General features: G+C 35.0%; 1 protein-coding gene across 1 annotated transcript; it reads right to left on the bottom strand.

Moving 5' to 3' along the window:
* Positions 1-1,701: 1,701 nt before the first annotated feature.
* Positions 1,702-24,264, bottom strand: LOC145691085 (uncharacterized). Its single transcript, XM_081766760.1, has 3 exons — positions 24,195-24,264; positions 8,341-8,817; positions 1,702-6,224 (listed from the first exon to the last, which is right to left on the bottom strand). Exons 2-3 carry the CDS (start codon positions 8,775-8,777, stop codon positions 5,255-5,257), a joined length of 1,407 nt encoding a protein of 468 aa, XP_081622886.1. The 5' UTR covers positions 8,778-8,817; positions 24,195-24,264; the 3' UTR covers positions 1,702-5,254.
* Between the last annotated feature and the right edge of the window lie 2,325 nt (positions 24,265-26,589).

Here is a 26,589-nt window from a genome sequence, read left to right as displayed (position 1 = left end):
TAGTTCATCTTATGTGACCATAGCTTTTTATCTACTCTCATAACATCGACAGAGCTCCGTTCACGTGCCAGATTTGTAACCGAATTTTGGGTCTTTTAAATACTTTTTTCTACGAGTGTAGAGGACACCTTAGCCAACATTTGTCATCGTTATTTTTCTTTGCTGTATAAAAAGCTAATACCCAAAAAATGAAAGAATATTTTTTTCTTTTTACGAACTGTATGATATTTGATTAGAAAGCATGCAGGTGTTTGGTAATAAACAGACACCAGTTGAAAGCAATAAGTAATAACACTTTCATTGTGCGAAGTCTATGCATGACAATCATCAGTTGTCAAACCAATTCTACGGGCTGTCAAATGCATTTTTATTAAAAACTATTTTCTTTCGTACACGAAAGAGTAACACACAATTATTTCATTTTATTTTGCAACACAATTTGTTAGAAATTTTTGTTTTGAAGCACAGGAATATGACGTTCCAAGTTACGTTAAGGAAGGGCCAATATTTGATACTGCAAAAATTGTGCAATTTAAAAAGTGCAACTATCTTGTATTAACATATAAAAACATTTGTCTATTTCCTAGTGGTATTTTATTATTCTTTAGCAACTTTTGAAATAATCCGGTATATTCCTTTCTCAACCAATGCCAAAAGCGTTTTCAATTCCAACTTCACTGAATCGCGCTCCTATATATAATGTTTCTGGGTCAAAAGATCCAATATATTTCAGTCAAAAAATTTCTAATAGGCCTTGCATGTTTAGAATTACATACAATGTAGCCAAAGCCAAACTATCGCTTATCAGTATGATGTGCTTATTTCGTAATAACCAAAAAAAAAAAAAAGAAAGAACAAGAAAAAATAGGGGCCGTTCAAAAACTTTTGTAGCCCCTGATCCAAAAGCTAATTATTGGCCAAGATCGCAATCTTCTGAAGCACATTTTTTTTAGATCATTCCTAAAATTGTTGTTATAATATTGCATATTACTAAAACATTTTAGTAGCATCAAATATTTGTCTTACAGTACAAAAAGCACTACAAGAAAAGTTTCAATACTATAGTTCCCATCAACCCAATAGTCTGCAAATAAGCTCGCAGTGCGCCTTTACCATACCTTCAGTTACGAATCTAATCATACATAATTGTCCACAAATACAACAAAAAACAATTATGAATGATTAGATTCGTCCCTGAACGTTTCGGGTGGCACAGAGTAAAGTTCCTACAGACATTAGACTTAATGGAACATAGCTTAGTAGTGAAGTTATGTATAAAGTACCTACGCACGAATAGTTATTACCACGTCATAATCGTTGAATAAAGCAACTGACGTATGTGGTAGTACGCCAGCATTCTAAATATGGAATTATCGTTCACTTTAAAAATATTTACTATATAAAGCTATTATCCTCTATTTTCCCCCAAATGATGATGATGATTATTATGATTCTTAAGCAAAAAGTGTAAAATTAGTAAAAGAAAATAATAATCAAGTGCTTTATTTACGTGTATTAGTACATATATCGCATACGAGCTATGAAATTATTTTCGTGTTTATCTATTTATATTCGTTTATAAAAATAACAATAAATAAAACGTAAAATGGTAATATTTTAGTTTCCTTTACTTAAATATTGTTGGTCAATGTTTTCTTATATATATATATAAGTTACTCCACAACAAAATTTAAATGTTGCCTCTCCATTTTTTAAAATTTGTTAAAAGAAGTTCAGTTACATGTGACAAACACTTAAAACATTTTGTTTTTAATCAGTCAGAATATCTTGATGTACTGCGAACAGGCAGTAATCTGAACCACATCTTTAGTCGTCTAAGATGCTGAAAGGCTATTTAGTATGCAAATAAATTGTTTTGTGGCCACTTTTATTTTATTACACATAAATAAAACTTCTAATTTTTAGCAATCAATGGAGATTTAGATAGATATGTTGTGACATCATTTTCAGAAGGTTCCAGTGACTTAATGTTTACCTCACTTCTTGTGCTTTTTGTACAAATTATTCAATCACTTCGGTTGAATTGCATTGCCTAATTAAAACGAACATTTTCTACCAGATCCCTTCTAATAAAATATCATGCTTGTCTACTGAAAACCTTTCTTCGCTGTGGCAACTACATTCAGGTCAGAGTAGCTTCGAAAATACCAAACCAGAAACACTTCTATTCACATTTGTATATTATAATAAACAGACTAACAAAAATATTAAAATAGCCTAATAACTCATGTTTCTGCAACATAATTATGTTTATATTTATGAGGAAATTAACTACTGATAATTAGTGGTGATGGCATTCTATTATTCAATAACATTTTCAGAACTATATATAATTCTCATCGTAAAATCTTGCTAAAACATGAATTCGTATCAACTTATCTTTGAGTAATGATAAATTTAAATTATATACGAAGCCCATTGTATATTTCTAGTTAGAAGCACGTAACCATACAATTATAGAATAAAGCTCTAAATATTTAATTTATTCTAACTTCTCTTATATATATGAAACCAATCTAACTACTTGACGTAACAACCCATTTGAGGAAATAAGCCGCTCCAACGCCATCTGTTATCGACCAGCTGAAGTACTTCCAGCCTTCTGACGAGCGCGCTGCGTCGTCCTGTGACTAACCGACATATCCGGAGCTATCTAGACCTAACGTCTTTCATTCAAGTGACTCCCCAGTTTGCTTCACAACACTGGCTGGACGTCGAAAATTTGGACGCAACGGGCGGGAATTGAATCTGGGGCCACTTGGACTTGAGTCCAATGCCGTAACCGCTAAGCTACAGTCTCTCCATATAAATTTAATGGAAATGCCTAGTTTCAAACTTATATGTTGGGTTTGTAGCGGTCAGGCGGCGGTGTGTTAGAGCAAATTTCCTACAATGTCAAAAAGAGTAGAATATTAGTATGCAGCGAATTGAGTGGATAGATATCGTGTAAGGTAGGTGATGTGGTGTGCGCATGACGAAAATGGTGTTGGGTGTATGGCGAGGAGGGCAATGTCCGAGGTGATAACGGAGAAGAAAACTCGCAGTGGAACCATATCGGCAAAAAGAAGACCCTCAGTGACAGATTCCGCTAAGAACAAAAGCAGCCTGTTGGCTTAGAACAATCGTGTGAATGCAGTTCAAGAGATGGAGCACCTCTCTTAACCTGTGTCCACAGCCACAGTCCGCCGTGAGTTACATGATACAGACACACGGAATTTGACAGCGCGAACGAAACCCCTAACGGACCATTACGCTCTAGCATGAAGGTAATTTGTCACAAACATGCAGCATGCTTACAACTTGATGTGTATGATATGTTCGGATGAGTCACCGTTCACCATATCTTAAATTATGGGCCGTGTACAAGTGTGGCTGACGCTGAAAGAGCATAGATAAGCAATATTATGGTCTTCACTGGGTCTTATGCTCATGCTTACCGGTCACGCTACTCCACGTGCTTATCACCATTTTAGGCCATCGTGTGGTCCAGGTATGGCTCCAGCAATAACGTGACATTGCAGTATGATAATCTGTCCATTAAAATGGCTAGAGCTGTTTGCAGAATGGTTTGGGGAACATTAGGATGAAGTTCAACATCTCTGGGCCTAAAGCATTCCCGAACGACCTATGGGTTTGTGCGGCTAGTAATGAGACTGCTCACTTCACGGTGCCCCAGCAGTCAACAGCGTGTCCACCACGAACAAAAGTTGTAGTGATTGGTCTTAGGTAACCAATGCTATTCGCATCAGTGCTTGCGAGCTCTGGTAGAGTGATTCCTTATCGTGCGAACCATTTTTAAAAAGACGTCGAGATTTTTGGAAGCTGAAAATGCAACGTTTGCTTAAACAACAATATGTCATTAAATTTTTCTTCATGCTTGGAGAACTTGTTTCGTCATGATTAAGGAAGCTTAGCAGAACCAAGCTCTGTTAAGAACCCCCAGGTTTTTCGTTGGCATGGAGATGTCAAGAATGGACGTGAGAACGTGGCGGAAGACGAACAATCTGGACGCCTTTTGAGGAGTTGCGTGAACTAAAATTTCATCAGTGAAGTAACTCTTGGACAGAGGTTCCTCTTGAGTATGAGAACAATAGACAAAGAATTGAATTTACCCAAAGAATGGTGCACGAAAGTGTTAGTGAAAATTTGAACGTGCAAAACATTTATGCGAAGTTGGTGCCAAAAGTGCTGGATGACGAACAAAATTGCTCACGAACTCTATGATTCCAATCGTTGCGTTAAAGTTGCTGATAGGGGCAAATGTAATCCAAAGCCACATAAATCTTCTTAGTCTCTCTTACAAGGTATTTTCAGGAATCTGAGAGTACCTATATATTTACAAACTGTAGCAGATAGGGAATTTTTGCTTTACTCAAAATCACATCACTTTTTTTCGTATGCAATATTTAAACAAAATATAACATTACGTAATATAAACATGTAAAAGTGATGTTCTAGCTTGTTTCCATATATCTGATAAACACCACACTAATAGTTCCACTATGTAAAGGGAAACCTAATAATAGTATAAATAACAAGCATCGGTTTCTTCCTGACACCTTACTTGTACAACTATAATCGAGAAAAATGTCGTTAATCGGCAACTGGAACATAAAAATAAAATCTTCAGATTTGAACATTGTCAGAAATAGTGAAAAGCATTGCGACCTGATAATAAATCTCTCTTTAATTTAGTGATTCAAAAAAATTTTTTTTTGACAGAACAGCAAGTAACTGTAGATCACTCGTATCAGCAAATATGTACTAGACTTCCTGTGGCCATAGAAGTAGTCACATATACTAACCACACTTTTATAATTTTCAAAATGTTAAATACTCTAAAGTGAGTTTATGTTTTCAACATTCGCCACCAAGAATGATAAAGCTTCTATTTCGTATAAAAATTATATAAGCTTTTTCATTCATGAGATTTTCAGTGGTGTATTTCTGAATTTACTATTAGTTGATAATCACCGCTTTGAATATCAATAGTATTAATACTTTAATATACACTCTAAATTTAACCAATTTAAATAATTATAAAAAATAAAAACGGTTTAACAAACAGAATTAATTAAAAAGTACAAGAAAGTACACCACACATTAATGACACCTCTACTCCACCCCAAACAATCTGTAGATACAAACAAAAGAAACAATTGGATAAACTGGTTACGACCCTTCATAATAATAATTATCCAACTATTGCCATATTCATCTTCAGATATAAAAACTACTTGAATACGCTTTTCCATATTCTTGACAATACCGATGATAATTCCTTGTGTACTCTGACTGCATGTTTAAGTAGATCACTTGTATTGAAACACTTCATTCCGCACTGAAAACACACAAAATCTAAGTGCGTACTACATGGTTTTCGCATATGATATATTAAATGTGATTTGAGGTTGTAGGCTTTCCCACACTCTGCACACTTAAATGGAAGTTCTCCACTATGAAGTCTTAAGTGAGTACTCAAATGGGCAAATTGTTTAAATGATTTGCCACATTCCTGGCACTGAAAAGGACGTTCCTTTGTATGAATGCGAAGATGAGAAATCAAATGACACCTTTCGTTGAACTTTCGTCCGCAAGAGTCACAGGTCATTGCACTAGTACGTTTCCTTTCCCGTCGGTGGAAGTTCGTTAAAGAATGAGTACCATATTTCTCCGCCATTTTTAAATGAGTGTCTAAATTACTTATTTGTACAAACCTTTTTCCACATACCTCACAAACATAAGGTTTGTTGCCCAAGTGATTGCGAACGTGCTCTCGCAGATACATTCTACGTATAAATTTTGCTCCACAATCATTACATTCATAAGGTATCACGCCCGTATGCTTAACAATGTGATGATCTAAGTTTTCCTTGCGGCGGAAGCTGGCACCACACTCTGAACATTCAAAGGGTTTTATGTTGAAGTGCATACGCATGTGATTAGTTAACTGGCTTTTCTGTACAAACCTTGATGAGCACAGTTCACATTTGTATGGCCTCTCTCCTGTGTGTGTTCTTCTGTGACGCTGTAAACTAGAACTACTTTTAAATGTTTTGTCGCACTCGTTGCACATAAAGAGATTTGACGCAACTTTCCCCATTACACTTTTTCTTCCTTTTCTCGCCCTGTGGATTGCTGGCACTGTCATAATGGATTTTTGATAGTCTCTAACATTATTCTCTAACTCCTTTCCAAAGATTCTGAAACAAATTACCAAAGTTTATAACGTAAGCTCTTTCATTTTCACAATATTACTATATATAAAACTGATGGCCATAAAAGACTTACAAAACTATGAACTGATATAAAAAGAATAACGAAGATATGAACAAAAAATTAAGGGGTCAAATTTAAAATGTGATGATCAAAATATACGCTAAATTTAATATCTGTTTCGTTTAGACCGTTTTCCGTTAATAAACCACGTACTTAGGATCTTGGGTTACAAGAAGGTAAATATCTCTATTTAATCTTGGGTGGCATTAGTTAAATCGGATACTGGGATCCAATAATATACCAGAAAACATGATAGGTCAAAGTAGATCTAAAAGAAAAGATGCTACGAATTGATATTTTTCGCAGACACTCAATAGAAATAAATTCGCCGAAATATAAGCTGTTATGTAAAACAGTGGGAAACGAGAATAAAGAGTGAGAAAGGAAGTTTCGATTAAGAAAGTTCTGATCATAAATCATCGAAAAAAAATAAAAATAATAATAACAATAACAAAAGAATAGGCGTCGACCAATGTAATTCTTTATGATATTACTCGCAGATGATAAGAACAAAGAAATGAATGTTACACGCGGCTTAATCGAAACACACAATTGATAGACATATAAAAAAAATCTGTGTTCTCGTTCGTTCTGAACGAGGAGATAAATTGAGAAAGAGGATTTTTTATATATCACACGAAAACTTCAGTTGATAATCAACTTGTGATGGCATACGTTTTCCGCTCCGAGTAAATAGAATACCTGGCCCTGCAATGGTAGGATTATTAAGAATTCGGATATAAAGATAGGCTTGGGTGTCTTAAACGCAAAAAGCAGTACAATGTAACAGGTACGTGGGATTAGAGAATTTCAAATTGCCAGAGTTACAAACAAAATAAGGTAAAAATATTGATATGTAAGCGAAAAGCTTGTTTTACGCTGAAATTATATGTTCTTGTTACAAGTCTTTATCAATGCACACGATATGGAATGTGACACCCAATCGATAGAAAAAGACTAATATTATTTCCTGTATTAAGAAGATTAAGTTACAAAACAAACTCAATATGGAACCAAGGATCAAATGATTTGAAGTTTTTCCCGTTCTGACCCGACGTTAAACGAAACATCATCATATAGAAACTACTGGAAATCCTTCACCAAAGGCATTAATACTAAACTTACAGTCATATTGGATCGTAACCATTGGTGCTGTTCATCCGGTTCGCTAGAACCGGTTGTTAAAGAATTTCGAGTTCGCAGAACCATTCGTTACACCCAGACATAATAAATTTTACCTAGTTATGCGCAGGAACAGTACTCTGTTATGCACAGTTAAGCGTTTATTTCTAAAAATGAAATGCTCAGATATAAAGAATCACAACTGAATAGCATGAATGTAGAGGTGAGAGTTATTTATATCCGAAATACATACCATTATGAACAATTATCAATCCATTACTGGATTAAGATCTTCCCAATATTTTTTGACAACTATCTGTCTTGGATATTTTTTATAAGATATTCGTAATGCTACCTAATTTCGTCACATCACTTTGTATTAGGATGATATGTAGGTGGCTACTTGTTAATTGTAATATCCAGTAAGAATTTTGCTTTTCTCTACCATGTATGGTTTGTTTATAACTGGTACATTGACAACCAGTTGTTAAAAAAATTAGAATAACACCACTGAGCGCAACTGATCAGTTTGGTGGCTCTGGTATACGTATATACAACACAAATTCTGTTGTGTACTTGATTTATTATTTGATTACATCTGTGGCAAATTTGTACATATATTTTCTTTAGCTTTGAATGTTTCAACAAGACAGTAGATATTTTCTAACTGTATATTAAACAATGTAAAACATTCTATTCTCCAAATTCTAGTTTGACAGAAAGGCACATACAGCACTACCTATTATTGTTAAATTTACGCAGCGTTCATTCGATTGTAGAACCGCATTTCTCAATAGATAATTTAAATGTTAATTCAGCTACTAATACAAGTATAATGAAATGTACACACCGTACACATTGAATTAACCCCACCTATTGTTTTATAAATAAAGCGTACAACTCTAAAATATAACTTACCCGCTAGATTCATCAGCACCGAACTGCAAAGCGTCACTGGCACTCAATGGCGAAGAAATATTGTCCCCTAATGGCGAAGGGATATGGGAATCCAACTGTAAAGAGACATTAGAATCCAATGCCGAAATACTATCGGCATTCGATGGCAAAGAATCATCAGCACTCAATGCGAAAGAAATATTGCTACCCAATAATGAAGAAATGCCAGTACCCAACTGCAAAGAGTCATTCACACTCAATGAGAAGGAGACATCGGCATCCAATGGCAAACTTGTCTCTGAAGTGAAATTACAATCTTCACTTATTCCGTATTTTTGAATGGCATGAGAGTCTTCAGCTACGAAACTTTCAAACTCTTTTTCACTTTTTATTGTAATGAAGTCAGTAAACAGCTTCTTCTTTGGTGTGCGTAATGATGCTCTGCTTTTTGCCGCCATTATTACTCCTTTGTAATCAAAGATAATCGTGTTGACTACCCTGTAAAAAACAAATAACATCTGAATATTGATATTCCCGTGACCTGAAAATATTTACTGGCTAACTAATGTATGGAGATTTTAATCATAAATACCACGAAATGTTCAGATGCACGTAACAGAATTTTATATTTAAAAATAATTTTCTGTAAAATTTAAAGAACTGAAAAGAGTAGTAAGTGTTACATATCCTCTGTAAAACTCACCACGAAGCTAACGTAAGTTTCAATTACATGTCAGTATTATATAGTTATATCATTTTTTTTCGTTTTCTCTTCTACGACTTCTAGTTTTACTAAGCGTCGTGCTATTAACGGAAGTTATTCTCTAGTGTATCACGCGTATGTGCTTTAGAATAACATTCTACCGAGTACCTTAGCAGGAACTACCGTACAAAAGATGAAAACCGTAATTTAGCCTCTCAAAAACTTACTGGAGACAAAGTTCATAACCATCATACCAAGTAAAGGCGCGTGCTAAAAGCAAGGCATCAACATAACAATAAAATATACTAAGGCCTACTAGTCTGGTTGGAGCACTCTGTGAACTGAATCTGCCCAAAGAGTGATGCACGAAATTGTCAGTAAAATTTTGAACACGCCTAATATCAGTGCCAAGTTGGTGTCAAAACTGTTGGATGACTAACAAAATGAAAACCGACTTGATATTTCCCCTAAAATGTTGGAACAAGTCGAGAGTAAACCGAACCTTTTAGACAACGTATAACAGGTCACAAAACACGAGTGTGTCAATACGACCCTGAGACAAAGTCCATAATCATCATCCAATGAAAGAGGGCGTGCTGAAAACAAAGCATGAACACGATAGTAAAATACACTGAGTAATACTGACCTGGTTGGAACACTGTATGGGATCAAATGAAAAAAGTAAAATATATACCTACCATATTATGAGCTTAAAATAGTATTTTCTTATTATGCTAAGAGAACGTAGCAATCTGTTTGCTTGCTGAATATAGTAGGAAAAATATTCGAACGAGTAACTAGGTCAAGCTAATAGAGAAACATAGGAACTTGCAAGTTTCAACCTGGGTTTAGCAAAGGAATGACCACTCAAGACAGTATAAGTGCTTGAAAGAACACATACAGGGTGAACGGTAACGGTAACGAAATTGTCTGTCGAAATGTGAGTCTAAAGTTGCAAGGTTCGAAGGTTATACGAACAGTAAGCGATGATTTGTTGTCGGAAATATCGTATCGCCAAAATTATCAATATGGTGCAGGAGTGTACATTTGCTATGTAGGGTTGCATACCTGCAATATCAGGCAGGAGTTACAACAGGGAAGAATGTCCCTATGAGTTACCATACATGAGTCTTTGTTACGACTAAAATGAAACGAAATGAAATCTTTGAGTTTTACGTCCCACGGTTATGCCAGCTAGGCTAAAGGAGACGGTGATGATGAAAGATGAATGAACTGGTGGAATGAAGGAAGTATAGGAGGAAACGAGAATACCCATTGGAAACTTACGCAAACGGTGTTTGTCCACCACAAAGTTCACTTGGCGGGAGCAGGGTTTGAACCCGGGACCCCACGCACCAGAGGTGAACGCTCTACTACTGAGCCACCGTGGCTCTTTGTTACGACTAAGTCCCATGTCTTAGTATTCAATTGTTTACATAATGTGCTACTTCTATTCATTGAAACCGTCTCCCCCTCTCATGTATGGTAACTCAAGAGCACATTCTTCCCTGTTGTAACTCCTGCATAATATTGTAGGTATGGAACCCCACATAACAAATGTACACTCCTGCGACATATCGACAATATTGGCGATATTACATTTTCGACAACAAATTATTGCTTATTTTTAGTACAAACTTCGAACCGTGCAGCTAGGCCCACATTTCGACAGACAATTTCCCTGGACTCCTCACTTAATTTGGAGAATCCCTTACACACGAATGTCAAGATTTCAGCATAGGCATTTTTGGATAGAGCAGGTTCGGTTTCTTTGTCGTGACTTTGCCGCCTTAGTTCTGTCATTCAGGATAGTGGAGCCATGAAGCTCTAAAATTAATTTTCCCATGCTTTCGGCGTCCTGTATCTTCCAAACTATTGATCAGCTCGAATATGTTTATGTTTCAAAGACTTCTTTTGTTGCACAGGTGCCCAGAATCCCGTGCTGAAGTTTGTCCACATAGTTACCGTTCATCCTGTATAATCAGAAAAATAAGAAAAATATCAAATCATAATATCGTTGACAACTTTGGTAGCTTGCTCTATTCAAAAGATTAAAAGATTTGGACGCAGATAGAAAATTATACTAATTAATACACGACCATTGCGAGAACACAACGATCAATTTCAAAATACAGGATTGCACATACAAAAGGAGGTGACAAAATGATATCCATGGACCAATAATACGGGACATAATAATCAGCCCTGCCTTGAAATATTAGAGGCAAACTCAAAGAAAACAAAAGTAGTGAGCTACAGAGACGACACAGCAATAGCTAAGTAGAGTCGTGAAGAAAGAAGTTTTGAAACAGAAAGGAAACAAAATACTAAACATACTAAGCTAGTGGTGCAAAAATGATAAAACTATCCTCGAATAACACAAAATATATGATAATCACACAAACATTACAAAGAAATTAAATCATTAAAATAAACAACACACGAATAGAAAGAATAAAGGAACTTGAACACCTAAAATATGGATACACGAGAAGTTATATTTTTAAAAAAATCACATAGATGAGCTTTCAACAAGAGGAAACAAAACACCACTTAAATCTTTAACAAAAGAAAAACGAAATCTTACAATATCAGCCAACAAACTCACGTTGTACAACAAAACAACATTAATGTTAATAATAACATTTGGGCCAGGGACATGGACATACCGCATCTTAACTAACGTTAAAATGAAGCAAAAATTCCAGCAATTTCAAAGAGGTTTACTAACTAGAAATGGTAAAATAATATCAATATTATCGACACAATGTCTCAAAATACACTGTTCAACAAATTTTGACCGAAAGTATGTAAATTCTTTGAAATTGCGATTTTCACATTCATTTAAGCATAATATGAAAGGAAATGATAATAGAAAAATTTTCTTAGCTCAGGTTGTGAAAAAAAAACGCCCTTGTACAACAGTAGCTGTATATATACAAATGTATTAATATTTATGGAACATTTAAGCAAAATCCTAGTAAAAACCTACATTTCACTTTTTTTATCTATTTCACTGTGATGTGATAAGCTGGGGAGTTTAGAAGTACCCTAACCTATAGCTTTCTATACCCTTATATTTCCTTTTTCAAAATTGCGCAAATACCAGTTTCACAGCGATAAAGAAAATAAAGTAACCGTGGTCAAGTTAAACATTAACAATTCCGTAATAAAAATCAGTATTAACATCAAAACATGAAAAATATGTACAAATACCTTTTTGTGCAAGAACTACAAAGCAATGTAGACAAAAGTTTCAAGTGATCCCTTGTACAGGATTGTTTATTTTATTTTGAGCGTCTTCGCTTGGCTTGCCTTTCGTAGGTTACATCTGGAGCATCCCTTACAATAGTCCAACAGTAGTCGGCCAATATGTTAGAACTCCACTTTCCCTCATATCTCTTCTCCATGGCTGCAATATCTTGATGGAAACGCTCACCATGTTCGTCACTTACTGCTCCACAATCTTCGGGAATGAAGTCTAGATGTGAATGAAGAAAGTGGAGTTTCAGAGACATATTGCAACCAAGATTTTCGTAGCACAATAACAACTTTGCTACCAGTTGTTTGTAATTTGTTGCTCGGTGTCTTCCCAAGAACTGTGAACAAACACTCTTCAAGCTTTCCCACGCAGCTTTCTCCTCACCTTGGAAAATTTCGTCGAACTTGTGATCTTTGAATAGTTGCCTAATCTTTGGCCCTATGAAAACACCCCCTTTAACTTTGGCATCACTTAATCGAGGGAATTGTACTTATAGGCCTCATCCTCTTGGTTCGTGCTCTTAACAAAACTTTTCATAAGACCTAATTTAATATGTAGAGGGGGAAGCACAATACGGTTACGATCTACCAGTGGTTCATGATGCACATTTTTCACTCCCGGCTGAAGAGTTTCTCTGGTACTCCAATCACTTTTACGGTAATGAGATCTACGATCTCTACTGTCCCATTCACATATAAAGCAACAATACTTTGTATACCCAAACTGCATACCTAGCAACAGTGCTACTACTTTAAGGTCACCACAAATGAGCCACTGAAAATCGTAATATTTAATGGCTTGAAGTAAACGTTTCACGTTTTCATAAGATTCCTTCATATGAACTGCGTAACCTACAGGAATTGAAGGAAGATCCTTTCCAATATGTAGAAGCACTACCTTTAAACTCACCTTGGACGAATCTATAAAGAGCTTCCACTCCCTAGGTTCGTAATTAATTTTAAGTGCCCTCATGAGACCATTTACATCTGTACATGCCACAAGTGTGTCTTCCATAGTAAAAAATAAAGTGAACATCTTCTCCCTATTCCGATACACTGAAATATTTACTTTTTCCTGCAATAAATTTCATTGCTTTAAGCGTGACGCTAAAATTTCGGCTTTGCTTTTCGAGAGATCCAAGTCTCTGATTAGATCACTTACTTCCTCTTGAGTAAGTCTACGTGGTTCACATGGAGGTTCTTCTAAAACAAACGTAGGGTCCTTCGAAGTACTTGATTCAGGAGCTTCAATTTCTTGATCATCATCAGAAAAAAGATTGTATTCTTTAGGTGGGTCAGGAACAGGTAGTCCTTCTCCATGTGGAACAGGGCCCATTGCAGAAGGAATGTTAGGATAAATCAAGGCCCGCTTCTTCTTCGTGGAAATTCCCTTCTTGACGCAAGGAACCATACAAAAATAACAGTCTCTGATGTGGTCGCTTGGCTCCCTACAAATCATGGGCACTGCAAAAGGCATTGAGCGCCCCTTCCCATTAATCCAATTTCTTAAATTGCTGGCACAAGTGTTACACACAATATGGGGTGCCCAAGATTTATCTTGGTCTCCAATTTTACAACCAAAGTAATATTGATAGGCTTTTCTTATTAGTGGTGTTAGAGTCTGCTTTTGTGAGGAAAATGTCACTTCCCCACACACGTAGCAGAAGCTATCCGCACTGTTTACACAATTTCGCGGCATTTTTGTTTATTGAAATCCTCAAAATGTCACTTGAAATAGTTCCGACAACTATTTAAAAATATACATTCGAAATACCAGTATTTTGCGTACTTGTAGTTGTATTTTTATGACCTGCACTACACAAACGTCACAACCAAAACGCTGATAACTGCACTAAACCTGTCTTTTCTAACAATAGCAGAACACTACTGAGATAAGGAACACAATGAAACCAAGCGTTCATATAGTTTCTCCAGTGTTGCCGGATCAGTGTAACATTTTACCCCAAACGAAGCGAATATATTTATTTTTATAGCGTTATTATTAGACATGCCTGTAAAACGAAAAGTAGAGTTAATATTCGAAAATAACTTTCAAATTCGTGATCAGCACCACAAAATCAATAAGAATTAGCTGATTTTGTTCAATTTACATTTTCGTTGTTGAACAGTGATATTAACGATGGAAGGGCCAATCGAATACTAGATCTTAAGACACGCACTAAACTACTGATTACAGAAGAAATATGATAAGTTATTAAAATAGACCACAACACAAGGCCTTTTAGAAGTGACGTGAAAAGACTGAACATCAGGGAGGATGACGTATGTGACTGTAAAAACAAATACTGGAACATATATTACGGAAATGTAAGCAACTACGTAAAAGATAAGAAATTATCCTGGTGAGAAAAAATAGTGAAATGTTAATATGCTAGAAATTGTAGAAATCTGGAAGAAAAGAAAATTAACTATGAAAAGAAGATCTACCAAAAAGAAGAAAAAACTAAAGAATAGTAAACAGTCTAACAAATTATGAAATTCAACCGAAATTACAAATTCGTATTGAAATGACAATAGCTATAACTATTCTCTCTTTATGTTTTAAGTCATGCGTGCATGGGAATGTGGCGTAAAATACAGCGTAAAGAACTGGTAATAAAAAACAAATACGAAAAGAAACAAAAAATGCAGGCAAAATATGTAAACATAAAACACTCTATCATGTTAACTGTATAAAATATTATGTTTTTATGTTCTATATATAAAACTAAAAGTAGAAAAATAAATAAAGTAAAAATCGGAGAATGAAAGTGTATGGTATATATTAAAAAGAACCATAGCAATATAATTTCCCTCCCCCAAACTGAGGCAATGTAAATCAAATAAAAGAGAGAAAAGTGCTTTTAAAACTTCAATTATTATAGAGAAAATTTGAACCCAAAGGTACATGTAGTCTGCACTTAATTAATAGCACAAGAGGAAGCAGAGGGAAATAGACGCTTAAATTTAAGCAAAAACTAATCTTACTGCGTACACATTAAACCAGATAAAATAAATGATGTAGAGAATACAAAGGTAGTAGTAAAGTATTTAATGAAACCACAAGTTAGATGATTAAAGACTCAACTGAATAAGGAAGAAATCGATTCGTACGAAATTTTGAACAGAATTATAAAAACCCGGAAAAGATAGGAGAGACACTGACGGACACTGGAAGGATATTAACTTATTTACTATCAATATGCATAAGCAATGGTAGGGCACCGCACAGGGAAAACTGCAAAAAATATAAAGAAAGAAGTGTTGAAAACAAAATTTTACAGATAAAGGTAAAAGCGTAATGGAAACTAAAGAAGGGTTAGAAAGAAAAATTAAGGAAAGAGCTATACAAAAAGAAAAGTAAAGATATAGAAGAATTGGAAAATAAAGGGAAATGTAAGTAAAATCTAAATCAATTTCCAATAGACAATGGGAACTACTGTTAAAGCACCAATAATTACGGCAAGAAATGGCGGTGTATTCTAAGAGGAAAATAAATAAGGACAGGGTAAAGGGTTGAAGATGTTTTGGGTTAAGTTTACAAAAGCTCTATTTGATATAAGGAATGGAAAAATAACTAGGATAGAAACATATTATTACATTCATTAAGAGTATGATTGGGATTAATAGAAAAAATAACAACTTTGTTTTATGTTCCACGGTTATGCCGGCTAGCCTAAAGGAGACGATGATGAGAAGTTAAGGAAAAATTGTAGAATGAAAATAATGGGAGAAAACGGAACAACCCCGAGAAACCCCACGCACACAGCGTTTGTCCACCACAAAGTTTACTTGGCGCGAGCTGGGATCGAACCCAGGACCCCATATTGCAGAAATAAGCGCTCTACGGCTAAGCCACCGCAGTGAGGGTTAATTTTATTTTAAAAATCTCTCAATTTTGTAATGAAATATAGAAAGCCAGAGAGAGGCCAAACAATTTCTTGAACACAACAGTAATAACGTTAGATAATAAATCTTAAACTTGAAAGATGTGAAGACTATAGAACTATTAACAATTACGGCAAAGAAAATTTATGCTTCAATACTGAACAGAAATTCAAGAGGACTATTGCGCGTTTAGCAAGTATAGGATACGTAAGAAGGTATTAGCATATTAAGAGTAAGAACCGAAGAACTTAAGAGTATAGGATTTGTTTATCGGGTTTAAGAAATTTTGTACCGGGTGAACTGGGTAGTGGCTCAATCCACGTCAAATCATCCAGGCCATGTCACCCACCAATTCAGATTTTAATGAAACTTCGTATACTTGTTAACACTACTAAGATATGAAGACCTGTAAAATTTTTCTTCCGAAATCTTAATAGTTTGCCAGAATTAGGACATAAAAATTTCAGAATTTCAGGCATCCCGGTCGTTCTCGAGGCCATCTAATATTTTTTAGAGCTTAATACAAAAATTCATATCTCAGCATCTAAGCAATGTATCGCTTGGAAAATTTCTACCCGAGGTTTACGTAAGTCTGTAGAGCTAATTTAAAAAACACCATCGAGATTGCTGTACATTAAGGGTGAAAAATGCACCCTTGCACTTCAAAATAGTTATCTTTTGTGTAAATTTCTAATTTTGCGTAATGCGCATTATCGCTGTCAGGCGCACCAATTACATTGCCTCTTTTTTTTTTAATGATATTTAAGGTATGATCTGAAAGACTGTAAAATAAAATTAGTGGTTTTTTGAATGCTTCGGTTAGTAATTCTCGTTTAACCCTCAAGGCCAACGCGCCAGCTTTTCGTGTGATGTGTAAAGTGTTACTGCCATTGATGCAAGCAAGGTATTGGCACATTATTGCTCGATTCATTCACACAGGTCTCAAGTAATCTCTATGTATACATGTTGTTTGTGTTGAAATGTGTGGGAGTTCAGAGAACCAGGATAACCAGCTAGGCTAGAAACATTCATTCTCGAAATTTTATTGTTTTTTTTCTGTTTGCCGAACTACCAATATAATCAAAGTGAATTTAATGTTAAAATTGAATTAATTTTTCAAATCTACAGTCGACTATCTTTCAAATAAAGTAGAAATAAAGGTTATATAATAATCAAGGCGATGCTAGTGCGAGATAAAAGTCCTGCCAACCAAACTTACCCTAACCGCACAAACAAAAGTACAAGCTTTAATCACAATCAAAAACCCCTGGCATAGGGTAACTGTTATTATCATAGCTACAACAAAATGAAAGAGGAAAAACAGTTTCTAAATGTGAGTTTTCAATCTAAAGTGAAGGATTTTTTTTTTTTAATCGGACTAGCCGTTTGGTCTGTGTACTCTTTATGCGCCCAATGTTAAAAGAAAATACATTATTATTAATAGAGGGGCTGGGGGAGGTGGATCAATTTTGTAAAAGTATGGTGAATAGGGGTCATATTTTAAATGGGAGCTGGCCATCGACACTGTAGCGTAAAAGACAGTAACTTCATTCACTTATCTTGTGGGTCCAGGTAAATGACAATGTTGCATTTTCATTTAACATTGGGTACATACAGAGTGTAGAGCCCAAACAGCTAGTTAAATTCAAAAAATTCCTTCACTTTAGATTGAAAACATTATATTTGGAGACGATTTTTCCCCCTTACATTTTGCTATAACTCTGATAATAACCGAGTTACCTTATGTCAGGGGACTTTTGAGACATCCTGTACATAAGGACAAATGTTCCTTTTATGAACACCCGAATAAAATACTTTTTCCACCTGAAGTTCTAAACTCACTGTTACTTTTAAAATTATTGTGCAGCTTTCAGTATTTGAGACGAAGTGAGATTAACCGAATTTGCAACTGTGGGAAGTGAGTAAATGTTTTCTTCGTCTCAGAACTTTTAGCTGTAAATGTACAGGATGCATAATAAACTATCAAATCTAATGCAGGACTAGTAACGGATTAAAAATAGTTTACTTAACGCGGACATGCATGCTGTGTCTTGAACTACCAAGCTGACGTGAAAAATCTTGTCTGAGCAATGCGAGTAGGAACATGTCTAATCTCGCCTGATTCTGCATTGAGGCCGTACAATAACTTGTTCATTTCGGTTTCACCAGTGTTCTTGTGGAGATGTTTAAGTCGTGTTGAGTGCTTAAGACTGAATACTTATTGGGGTTGCTGCAAGACAGTGTTCTTCATCATGTCAAGTAATAATTTGGCCTACAACGATGTCGCCAAGTGAATTAGAACAGTGCAGTGTATGAAACTAAAAGTGAATGCCACAAAAACAGCTATGCACGGGTGGTCAAATTGCATTGTATTATTAGTGCATCCGAGAAAGAATTGTTATCCCAAAGGAGTGGAATCAGTTCTGATTTGTTAACTAGTGTTTGTGAACATCATAAAACATATTACTTGAAGAAGTATGAACATTATCAGACAAGTTATTTTGATCCATTTAATTGCCACAAAAGACAATCACAAAGGCTTTGCGAAAAGTAAGTGTTGATTTTGCTAATGAAATGAATAAAGTCATTGACTCTGTTAAGGCTATTCCTGGACAAAAGATATGCGGTAATTGCAGAAAAAAAACTTGGGCTTTTCTTTGAATGCAAAAGCGTGGGCGGATTTAGTGAACACGATGTATCTGTTTTAGAATCATCTCTCGTAAAAAAACAAAACTGTAGAGCATCTTAATGTTTCACTTACAGCATTAGGGGAGTCACCTCTAAAATTCCATTTCATCCGTCACACAGCAAGCCTGCATATGATAAAAGAAAGCTTGACTCAGCAAGTTCTGCTCTGAAAGTAAAATAAGCAAAGTCGTGGGAAAAGAGCTTGTCTCTAAACAAGATTCTCGTAAAATTTCAAAGGATGTGAAACAAAAGACTCATGATATGGATAAACTTCTTCAATTAATAAAGGCCAAACTCCAAGGTAAAATCACTAGAAGAGAAAAAGTACAACTGTTAACTTAATGGCTTAATCTTGGAGCAGGAAACAGATTGTCGAAGAATTTAATGTGACTGAATATGCCGTCCGGCAAGCAAGGGAAGTTTTGAAGAATAAAGGAATTTTAGCTATTTCTGAATTGAGAAAGGGAAAACAGTTGAGTGAAGATACAATTCAAATAGTAAAGAATTTCTACGTTGATGATGAATATTCCAGAGTTCTATCTGGAAAAAGTTAATATTTTTAAAAAATCTACACATACAAAAGCGATTATTACTTGGGAATTTAAAAGAATTATACTCCTCATTTAAATATCAACATCCCAACATTAAAATTGGAGTTTCTCAATTTTGCACGCTACGTTCTATATGGTGTGTATTAGCAGGTTCTGCTGGGACACATTCCGAGTGCGTGTGTACAATACAACACGTTATTCTCCTACTGCATGCATGTCATATAGAAGAGACATATCAAGACTTGATCCCTTATCTTGTTTGTTCTGTGTACATCAGGGATTGCATGCTGAGGCATTGTACCGAGTATCCCTCCAGTGAAAATTTGAAGCAACTTCTGATTGCAATATTCGAGGATTTTGATCCTGGGGAGGAAGTAGCATATTACCAGTGGGTATCAACGGTCAGAACAGAATTGGTGAAAAGTATTCTCACACTGGACGAGTATGTGACAATTTTGATTCGAAAGCTTGAAAAGCTTGTGCCACATTCATTTATTTTCAAAGCACAGTCACATTCCTTAAAGGACAGAATGAAAAATTTTGAGACAGAGACAGCCGAAGTTCTGGAGGACATCAGTGAAAATTATTCCTACATAATTCAAGACAAAGTTCAAGGGTATCGCTGGTCTATTGATTCCTGTACCCTACACCCAGCAGTACTATATACACATCTTCGTGATCTACAGGCTGACTGTTTCTAGTTTGTGTGTGATATCAGATGACTTGGAACATGATGCCGCATTTGTTTATGAGACTCAGAAACAAATAACTTGTTCTCTGAAAGAGAAATTTCCATATGTCAGAAATGTAAATTACTTTAGTCATAGATGCGCTGCGCAATACAAGAATTGTAAAAACTCCATGAACTTGTGTTACCATTATGAGGATTTTTCCTGAAGTGCATCATGGTCATTTTTTGCTACAAGCCATGGTAAATCCTCATGTGATGGTATTGATGGGACACCTAAACGTCTGCTTACTAAAGAAAGCCTTCAAAGATATTCTGATTTTTTAAATACGCCAGAAAAAGTTTTTACCTTCTGTAGATCTCGCATTGAACATATAAATTTCAGCTTGCTGAAAAAAAAAATTATAGATACACGCAAAAAAACTACATCATTTTTCTGGTGCAAAAAACAATGGAACACGATCCTGGAACACGATCATATCATCAGTTTCCTCCTGTAAGATAAACCTCAATTGGGACAAAGCTAATCAGTGTTGATCCAGATTTCAGTTGCATTTTTCATTTTAGCGAAGACAAGACATCTTCTCGAATGAACATCGCGGATATCATCACTAATTCGTATCTTGGATGTGTCTACGATAACCATTGGTTTTTGGGTTAGCGTTAGGTAAAGATAAAAAAGAAAAATGATGTTTAAGTCAAGCTTATGCAGCCTTTTGGACCGGCTACATCCTTTTACTGGCCTTCTTCAGGAACAGACGACGTGTGTCATGTTCTGATATCCAATATTAATTGTTCTGTGTGCGCCCCCTTTACTAAAGGTACTGGAAGAATATATTAGTTCTCAGATAAGAAGATACAGTTTGTGGAGGAACAATACAGGCTACGTTTTGCTTAAACGAAGTAGCAAGTTCCCTCAGTCTCAAATAGTGAAATCCAATAACTGTGATTGGCATATGCTGAGGTAAGAAATTGATTTCATGCACAAGGAGTTTTGCGTATTTCTTTGGTCACAGATTTTCAAATTAATGCAGTGGAAAAGTTCAATCATTATCTTTATTTCGTTTTGAAGACTAAAATGTAACTCTCGTAAATGTTGATGATAAAAGGTACGAAATTGAGTTTTGATCTATACTTTGTATTGGTCCTGTTGTTCCTATTTATAAATTACATTTATGAAAGTACGTCTTCTCAATCGAAAAATAATGCGGTACTGACCCCCCCCCCCTCCGTACTGTCATATTGCCTTCATTTCTACGTTATTTGAAAGATAATGGAATGTAGATTTGGAAAATTAATTCAATTTTTACATTAAATTCACTTTGATTATATTAATAGTTCGGCAAACAGAAAAAAAAACTATAAAATTTCGAAAGTGAATGTTTCTAACCTGGATATCCCCCTTCTCTTAAACCCCACACCCTTCAACACAAACAACACGTATACTTAGTAATTACTTGAGACCTGTGTTAGTGAATCGAGCAATGATGTGCCAATACTTTGCTTGCACCAATGGCAATAACACTTTACAGATGACTTGAAAAGGTGGCGCGTTCGCCTTGTAGGGCTAAAGAATTACTAACCCAAGCATTCAAAAAACCACTAATTTTATTTTACAGAAACAACAGCGGCAACGTAATTGGTGCGGCTGACAGCGATAATGCACATTACGTAAAATTAGAAATCTACACAAAAAATTAACTATTTTGAAGTGCAAGGGTGCATTTTCACTCTTACTGTACAGCAATCTTGATGATGTTATTGTTATTGTTATTATTATTGTTAATATTAATATTAGCTCTACAAACTTATATAAACTTCGGGTAGAAATTTCCAACCGATACATTTTGTAGAAACTGAGATATGAAATTTGGTATTAAGATCTACGAAATATTAGATGGCCTCGAGAACGACCGGCATGCCTGAAATTCTGAAACTTTGGTCTTGTATTTCTCACAAACAACTAGGATTTCGGAAGAAAAATTTTACAGGTCTTCATACCATAGTAGTGTTAAGAAATACACGAAATTCCATTAAAATCTGAATCTCTGGTGACATTTCGGCTTTTTCCCTGGGTGATTCGACATCGAATGAGCCTAGTGCCAATAGGAATTATTAAAATGTAGGTGTCGTAATACAAGGATCGAACACTGATACGAAATTTGTACATACACAACCAAGTGAGTGTTAGAATAGAAGAAGAAATAATAGACGAGAACCCAATCAGAAGCGAAGTATGACAATGACGTTGATACTCACCATGCTAATTTAATATCTATCAACAAATCAGAAAAATGACCCGCAGAGGAAAACAGTCATAGTATACTTAAATTTCTATCTATTAATTCGGAAATTATAAGGGTGTTTCAAGTGGTCCACCCAGTAATACATATATAGAATGTTTTTGATAAAGAAATATTTCAGAACAGACATGATGGTTATTGTTAGAATGTACAGTCGTAAGAACGGGAAACCAAATATTAATATTGCTAGAAGTAAAGAAAATCATTCTTTCAAAATAATAATAATAATAATAAATTTGGGTGAATTACTATTATAAAAGATATTTTAAATCTGTACTAGAATTTGAATAAAAATGTGAAAATGAGCCTAACTAATTAATCTAAAGAACACACTTTTCCTTTTTACCTAAAAACGTATCATTTTCTTCATGCCGACTACGTAATCTGAATGTTATAGAGTTTATGGCGCCCTCATTTTTTATGGCAGATCATATGCTAATGACAGTTTTATTAATCGTGTTATTTCTATCTTGATTTCTTTCTCGAAGTCATGAGGCACGCATGACTATTAATAAACAACTCACTTCTGGTATGAAATTATTGGGTTCAATTCAATTCAATGTAAGGTGGTGGAAAATATCGTATTTGATCATTTTCTGCCAATCTTCCCGTTCTCTCTTGACATTTTCCTTTCACTGACTATTAAACGATTATTTAGTTTCAATCATTACTCTTCTTTTATATTTTGAAAGGAGAACACGTAGGATGTTAATCAAGAAATCTAATTTTTGTGAAGCTTTGGTACCTGAAGTACCTCATGTGTTTATAAACTACTTCTTATTACTAATCGTAGATTTACTAAATGCTGGCCACTATACTGTCAGCCTGGTCTTTAATACCTAAAAGATGGGTAATATATAAGGAACATAAATAAATAAGTTATCAAGAAACTTTCACGTTGAGCGCCGTTTTTTTTTTTTTTTTTTTTTTTTTTACCGCTATTAATATTGTAGGACTAACGGCCTCCTAAGAAATTAAGGAGACAGAGTAAATATGTCCGTCCGATGGAACTGGTGCTGTCAGTTCAGCGAACCATTTGTCGATTCCATAGGGCGCACATGGCGCTGAACTGTTAACTACATTAACAAGTGTCCAATTGAAAAGTAAAACTACCCGATAATGACCACATAGCACAAGTTGATGTATGTTTCTCGCAATTCGTTACATTGACGCTCACTCTCTCTTGTCGCTTAAATGCCTGCTCCGTACTTAAGCACATTGGCAAAGGTCACCAGCTTCGTTCACCCATAGGGGGGAATACCTAAGACGTTTATTTGTAGTAACCACCTATCTTAGGTAGACGGGTCTTTTTCTAAGAAGTACCTGTAGAAGTTTGTGTCATGAAAGTTTACAGTAATATTATATGTGCCCTAAAAACACACTGACATATTATATATGAGAACGTACTAGGTGAGGAGGCGACAATAGCATTAAAGGAGCCTTGAATTCATTAGAAGGTAATACAAAAAAAGTAAATTTTGAAGAATTATTTCTGGTGGCGCCTTTACGGTAGGAAGATATTAGCAACTACCAACGAAATGAGAAGGAATGAGATTATTTAGTTGAGGAAATGTTTGCGTCTCAGTTATATGTCACAGAGTATGTATTCTAGTTTATACGGTATTCGTGATTTTACCTGTATCAGTTACAAAAAACAAAACAGTTTTAATACCGTGTCCTTGTACTCAGAAATGAGTGTACTATACAGTCACTCTGCTACATGGGTGAATTATAATTCATTGATCAATTATCTATATTAAATTAATATAATTACTATAAATTGATTCCAATACCTTATTCGGAAATTGATATTAATTTTCCAAGAAGTGGCTGATTCTCGTAGAAATACATGTTTACTGAACACCCAATGTTGCCAATAACTGTTAAACGAAGTATGTTTGTGTGTAGAAGAGTCGCATAAGTGTCGCTAATTAACTTTGCCACTGTCTTGAAAAGACTTATCGGCAATTTACAAAGGTAATAAAACGTGCAAAATGTAAGAATTTGATTAGTAGAAAAATGATAAAATGTAATAAGATGAGTACACAAGGTATATGACAGGTACAAAGCAATAAGTATGATAAACTGAAAAATACGTGAGAAAAGTAATGTAACAATGGGGAAAAAGTCAAGTCAGGAGAGAAGTATGACTCAATAAGGTAATGGTCAAAATCGGGAGAGAAGTTTGAACACTTAAAGAGGTCTGAAGGCCAAGATGGACAGGGCAAAAAGTAGAGAAAAGTGGGAGTGTAAAATGAATTGAAAAAAGAAGGGAATGTATGAACGTGTAAATGCAAAAAAGAGTGTAAGTGTAATGTATATGTATACAAAGGCCCACTCAACTCTTGTCCTCACAGAGCACACAAAACACGAGGCACTCCCCGTAACGGCCACTGACGAACTCCAAAAAGAAGTAACAATAGAACTTGGTAGATAAAATGGTAAGAAATTTAAGGGTAATAATTGAGAGTCAGTATTATATTATACTTTACTTTTTTTTATACATTTAGCTCTGTATTAAAATGAACCTGCAGTGGACGCGTCATTTATAGATAAATACAATACAATACAATACAAAAGAGACACTTATAATTGTAAAAAACATCCATTAGGTTAAATTTCATACATTTTCAATGGTATCATTATAAAAAAAAGAGAAGAATAAGAAATTATTACTTGCAATGTATATAGAAGTCCTTAATATCCAGCCTTCTCAAAATTCTGCGTACAGGAACTCAACGTAAATAAATAAATAAAATACAACAGTCATTATATGTACTATGTATCTCAAACTTTGCGTTTTCTTAATCAAAAGTGTTACAGAATGTGCCCATGGAAGAATTCCCTAGCATCTTCATATAGGTGCGACTTTAGGATTTTAATTTTCAGAAGGCCCGCTCCTTCCCTGGATACTAATACACATCCGATTGATTAATGACAATAGCAAAGTACTTTTACAGTAGTAGTTGATGCTATTTGTGAAATAATCATCTACAATTGATATAAATTTTACAACAATTGTAATTGTATACAATTAATAAAATATATTTACTCTCTATTGTATCTTTTATCGTTTATATACTTTTCAAAATTTTTCGGTTGGCCCGTGCCTACCGACCTAACCACCAAAATCGCCACTGTCTTCAAAGGCAAAAATAAATGAAGATAAATTGTAAAAATTGCCTGAAATGTTGCTGAGAGCATTTCCAGTTTTTTTTTTCCTTCACTAAATTTAAGTAGGTTACTTACTTTAATAACTAATGCGTCTGCAAGTAATTTATGTTCACCACATTTCGCAAAATTTCCTGGTACAATAGAAGGCTCTGCATAGTAAGTAATACTACTGTGTCTGATGTTAAGAAGTATAGGATAACAAGTGTAAAATCATTACAAATGCTACATGATGTTTAAAATAGGTAAGGGCGTAGTGAAATTGATGATCATGCTTGGCACGGCGGTTAATAAGACCTTGGGGTCTTGCTTGCCGGGACATGTGTTTAGAAGTAAATGCAGAGAAAACTAAATACATGGAAGTTCGTTGGGACCGTAGGCCCTACGGGAAATTATTGATGCGTTAAGATATCAAATTATACTTTTGATAAAGTGGATACTTTCAAATATCTAGGATCAACATTAACAGACGAAAATTATATCCATGTAGAAATTAAATTTCTACTAAAAGCAGGAAAATCGTGTTATTATTCTGTTCAAAATTTCTTGTCGTCGCGAATTCTGTCGAGGAATTTGAAGCTTAAAATCAGTGATGTGCCGTAAACTATAATTTTACGTCTACGCGATTGTCTACTGTAATCTATACGTAATCTACATTACACCTTTTCCCGTGTAGACTATGTATAGAGAACCACTATCAAATGTAAGGAAGAATTTCGTTGCTCGTTTGTTCATGTTTTCTCATTCAGTTGTTTTGCATCGGTGCAGTGAAAGGTTACGGAAACGACTAACATACAAAAAGTAGAGGGAATTATCTAATCTGTATGTTTACTCTGCTCTGCACATACCACTTCCTTAGATTTTTCACTTCCACTGCTTTTATGATGAAACTTACAAAACTAATTCTCACCTGCTTTCAGTCTTGAAGCTGCTGTATTTGCCAATTTTTTCTTGCATATTTTACAAAATGCATAATATTTTTCATTTTCCTTCATCAAGACGAAACTAAGTATTCGA

Source organism: Thermobia domestica, chromosome 7, assembly GCF_964235325.1.
Source record: "Thermobia domestica chromosome 7, izTheDome1.hap1.1, whole genome shotgun sequence".
NCBI lineage: Eukaryota > Metazoa > Arthropoda > Insecta > Zygentoma > Lepismatidae > Thermobia > Thermobia domestica.
This window is presented reverse-complemented; position numbering and strand designations above follow the sequence as displayed.

What these genes read in the sequence shown, in the direction of transcription:
- LOC145691085 (XM_081766760.1), bottom strand. Translation starts at nt 8,777, where the DNA reads ATGGCGGCAAAAAGCAGAGCATCATTACGCACACCAAAGAAGAAGCTG. An exon ending in GGTGCTGATGAATCTAGCGG is followed by an intron (nt 6,225 to 8,340) that starts GTAAGTTATATT and finishes AATTTGTTTCAG; the next exon opens with AATCTTTGGAAAGGAGTTAG.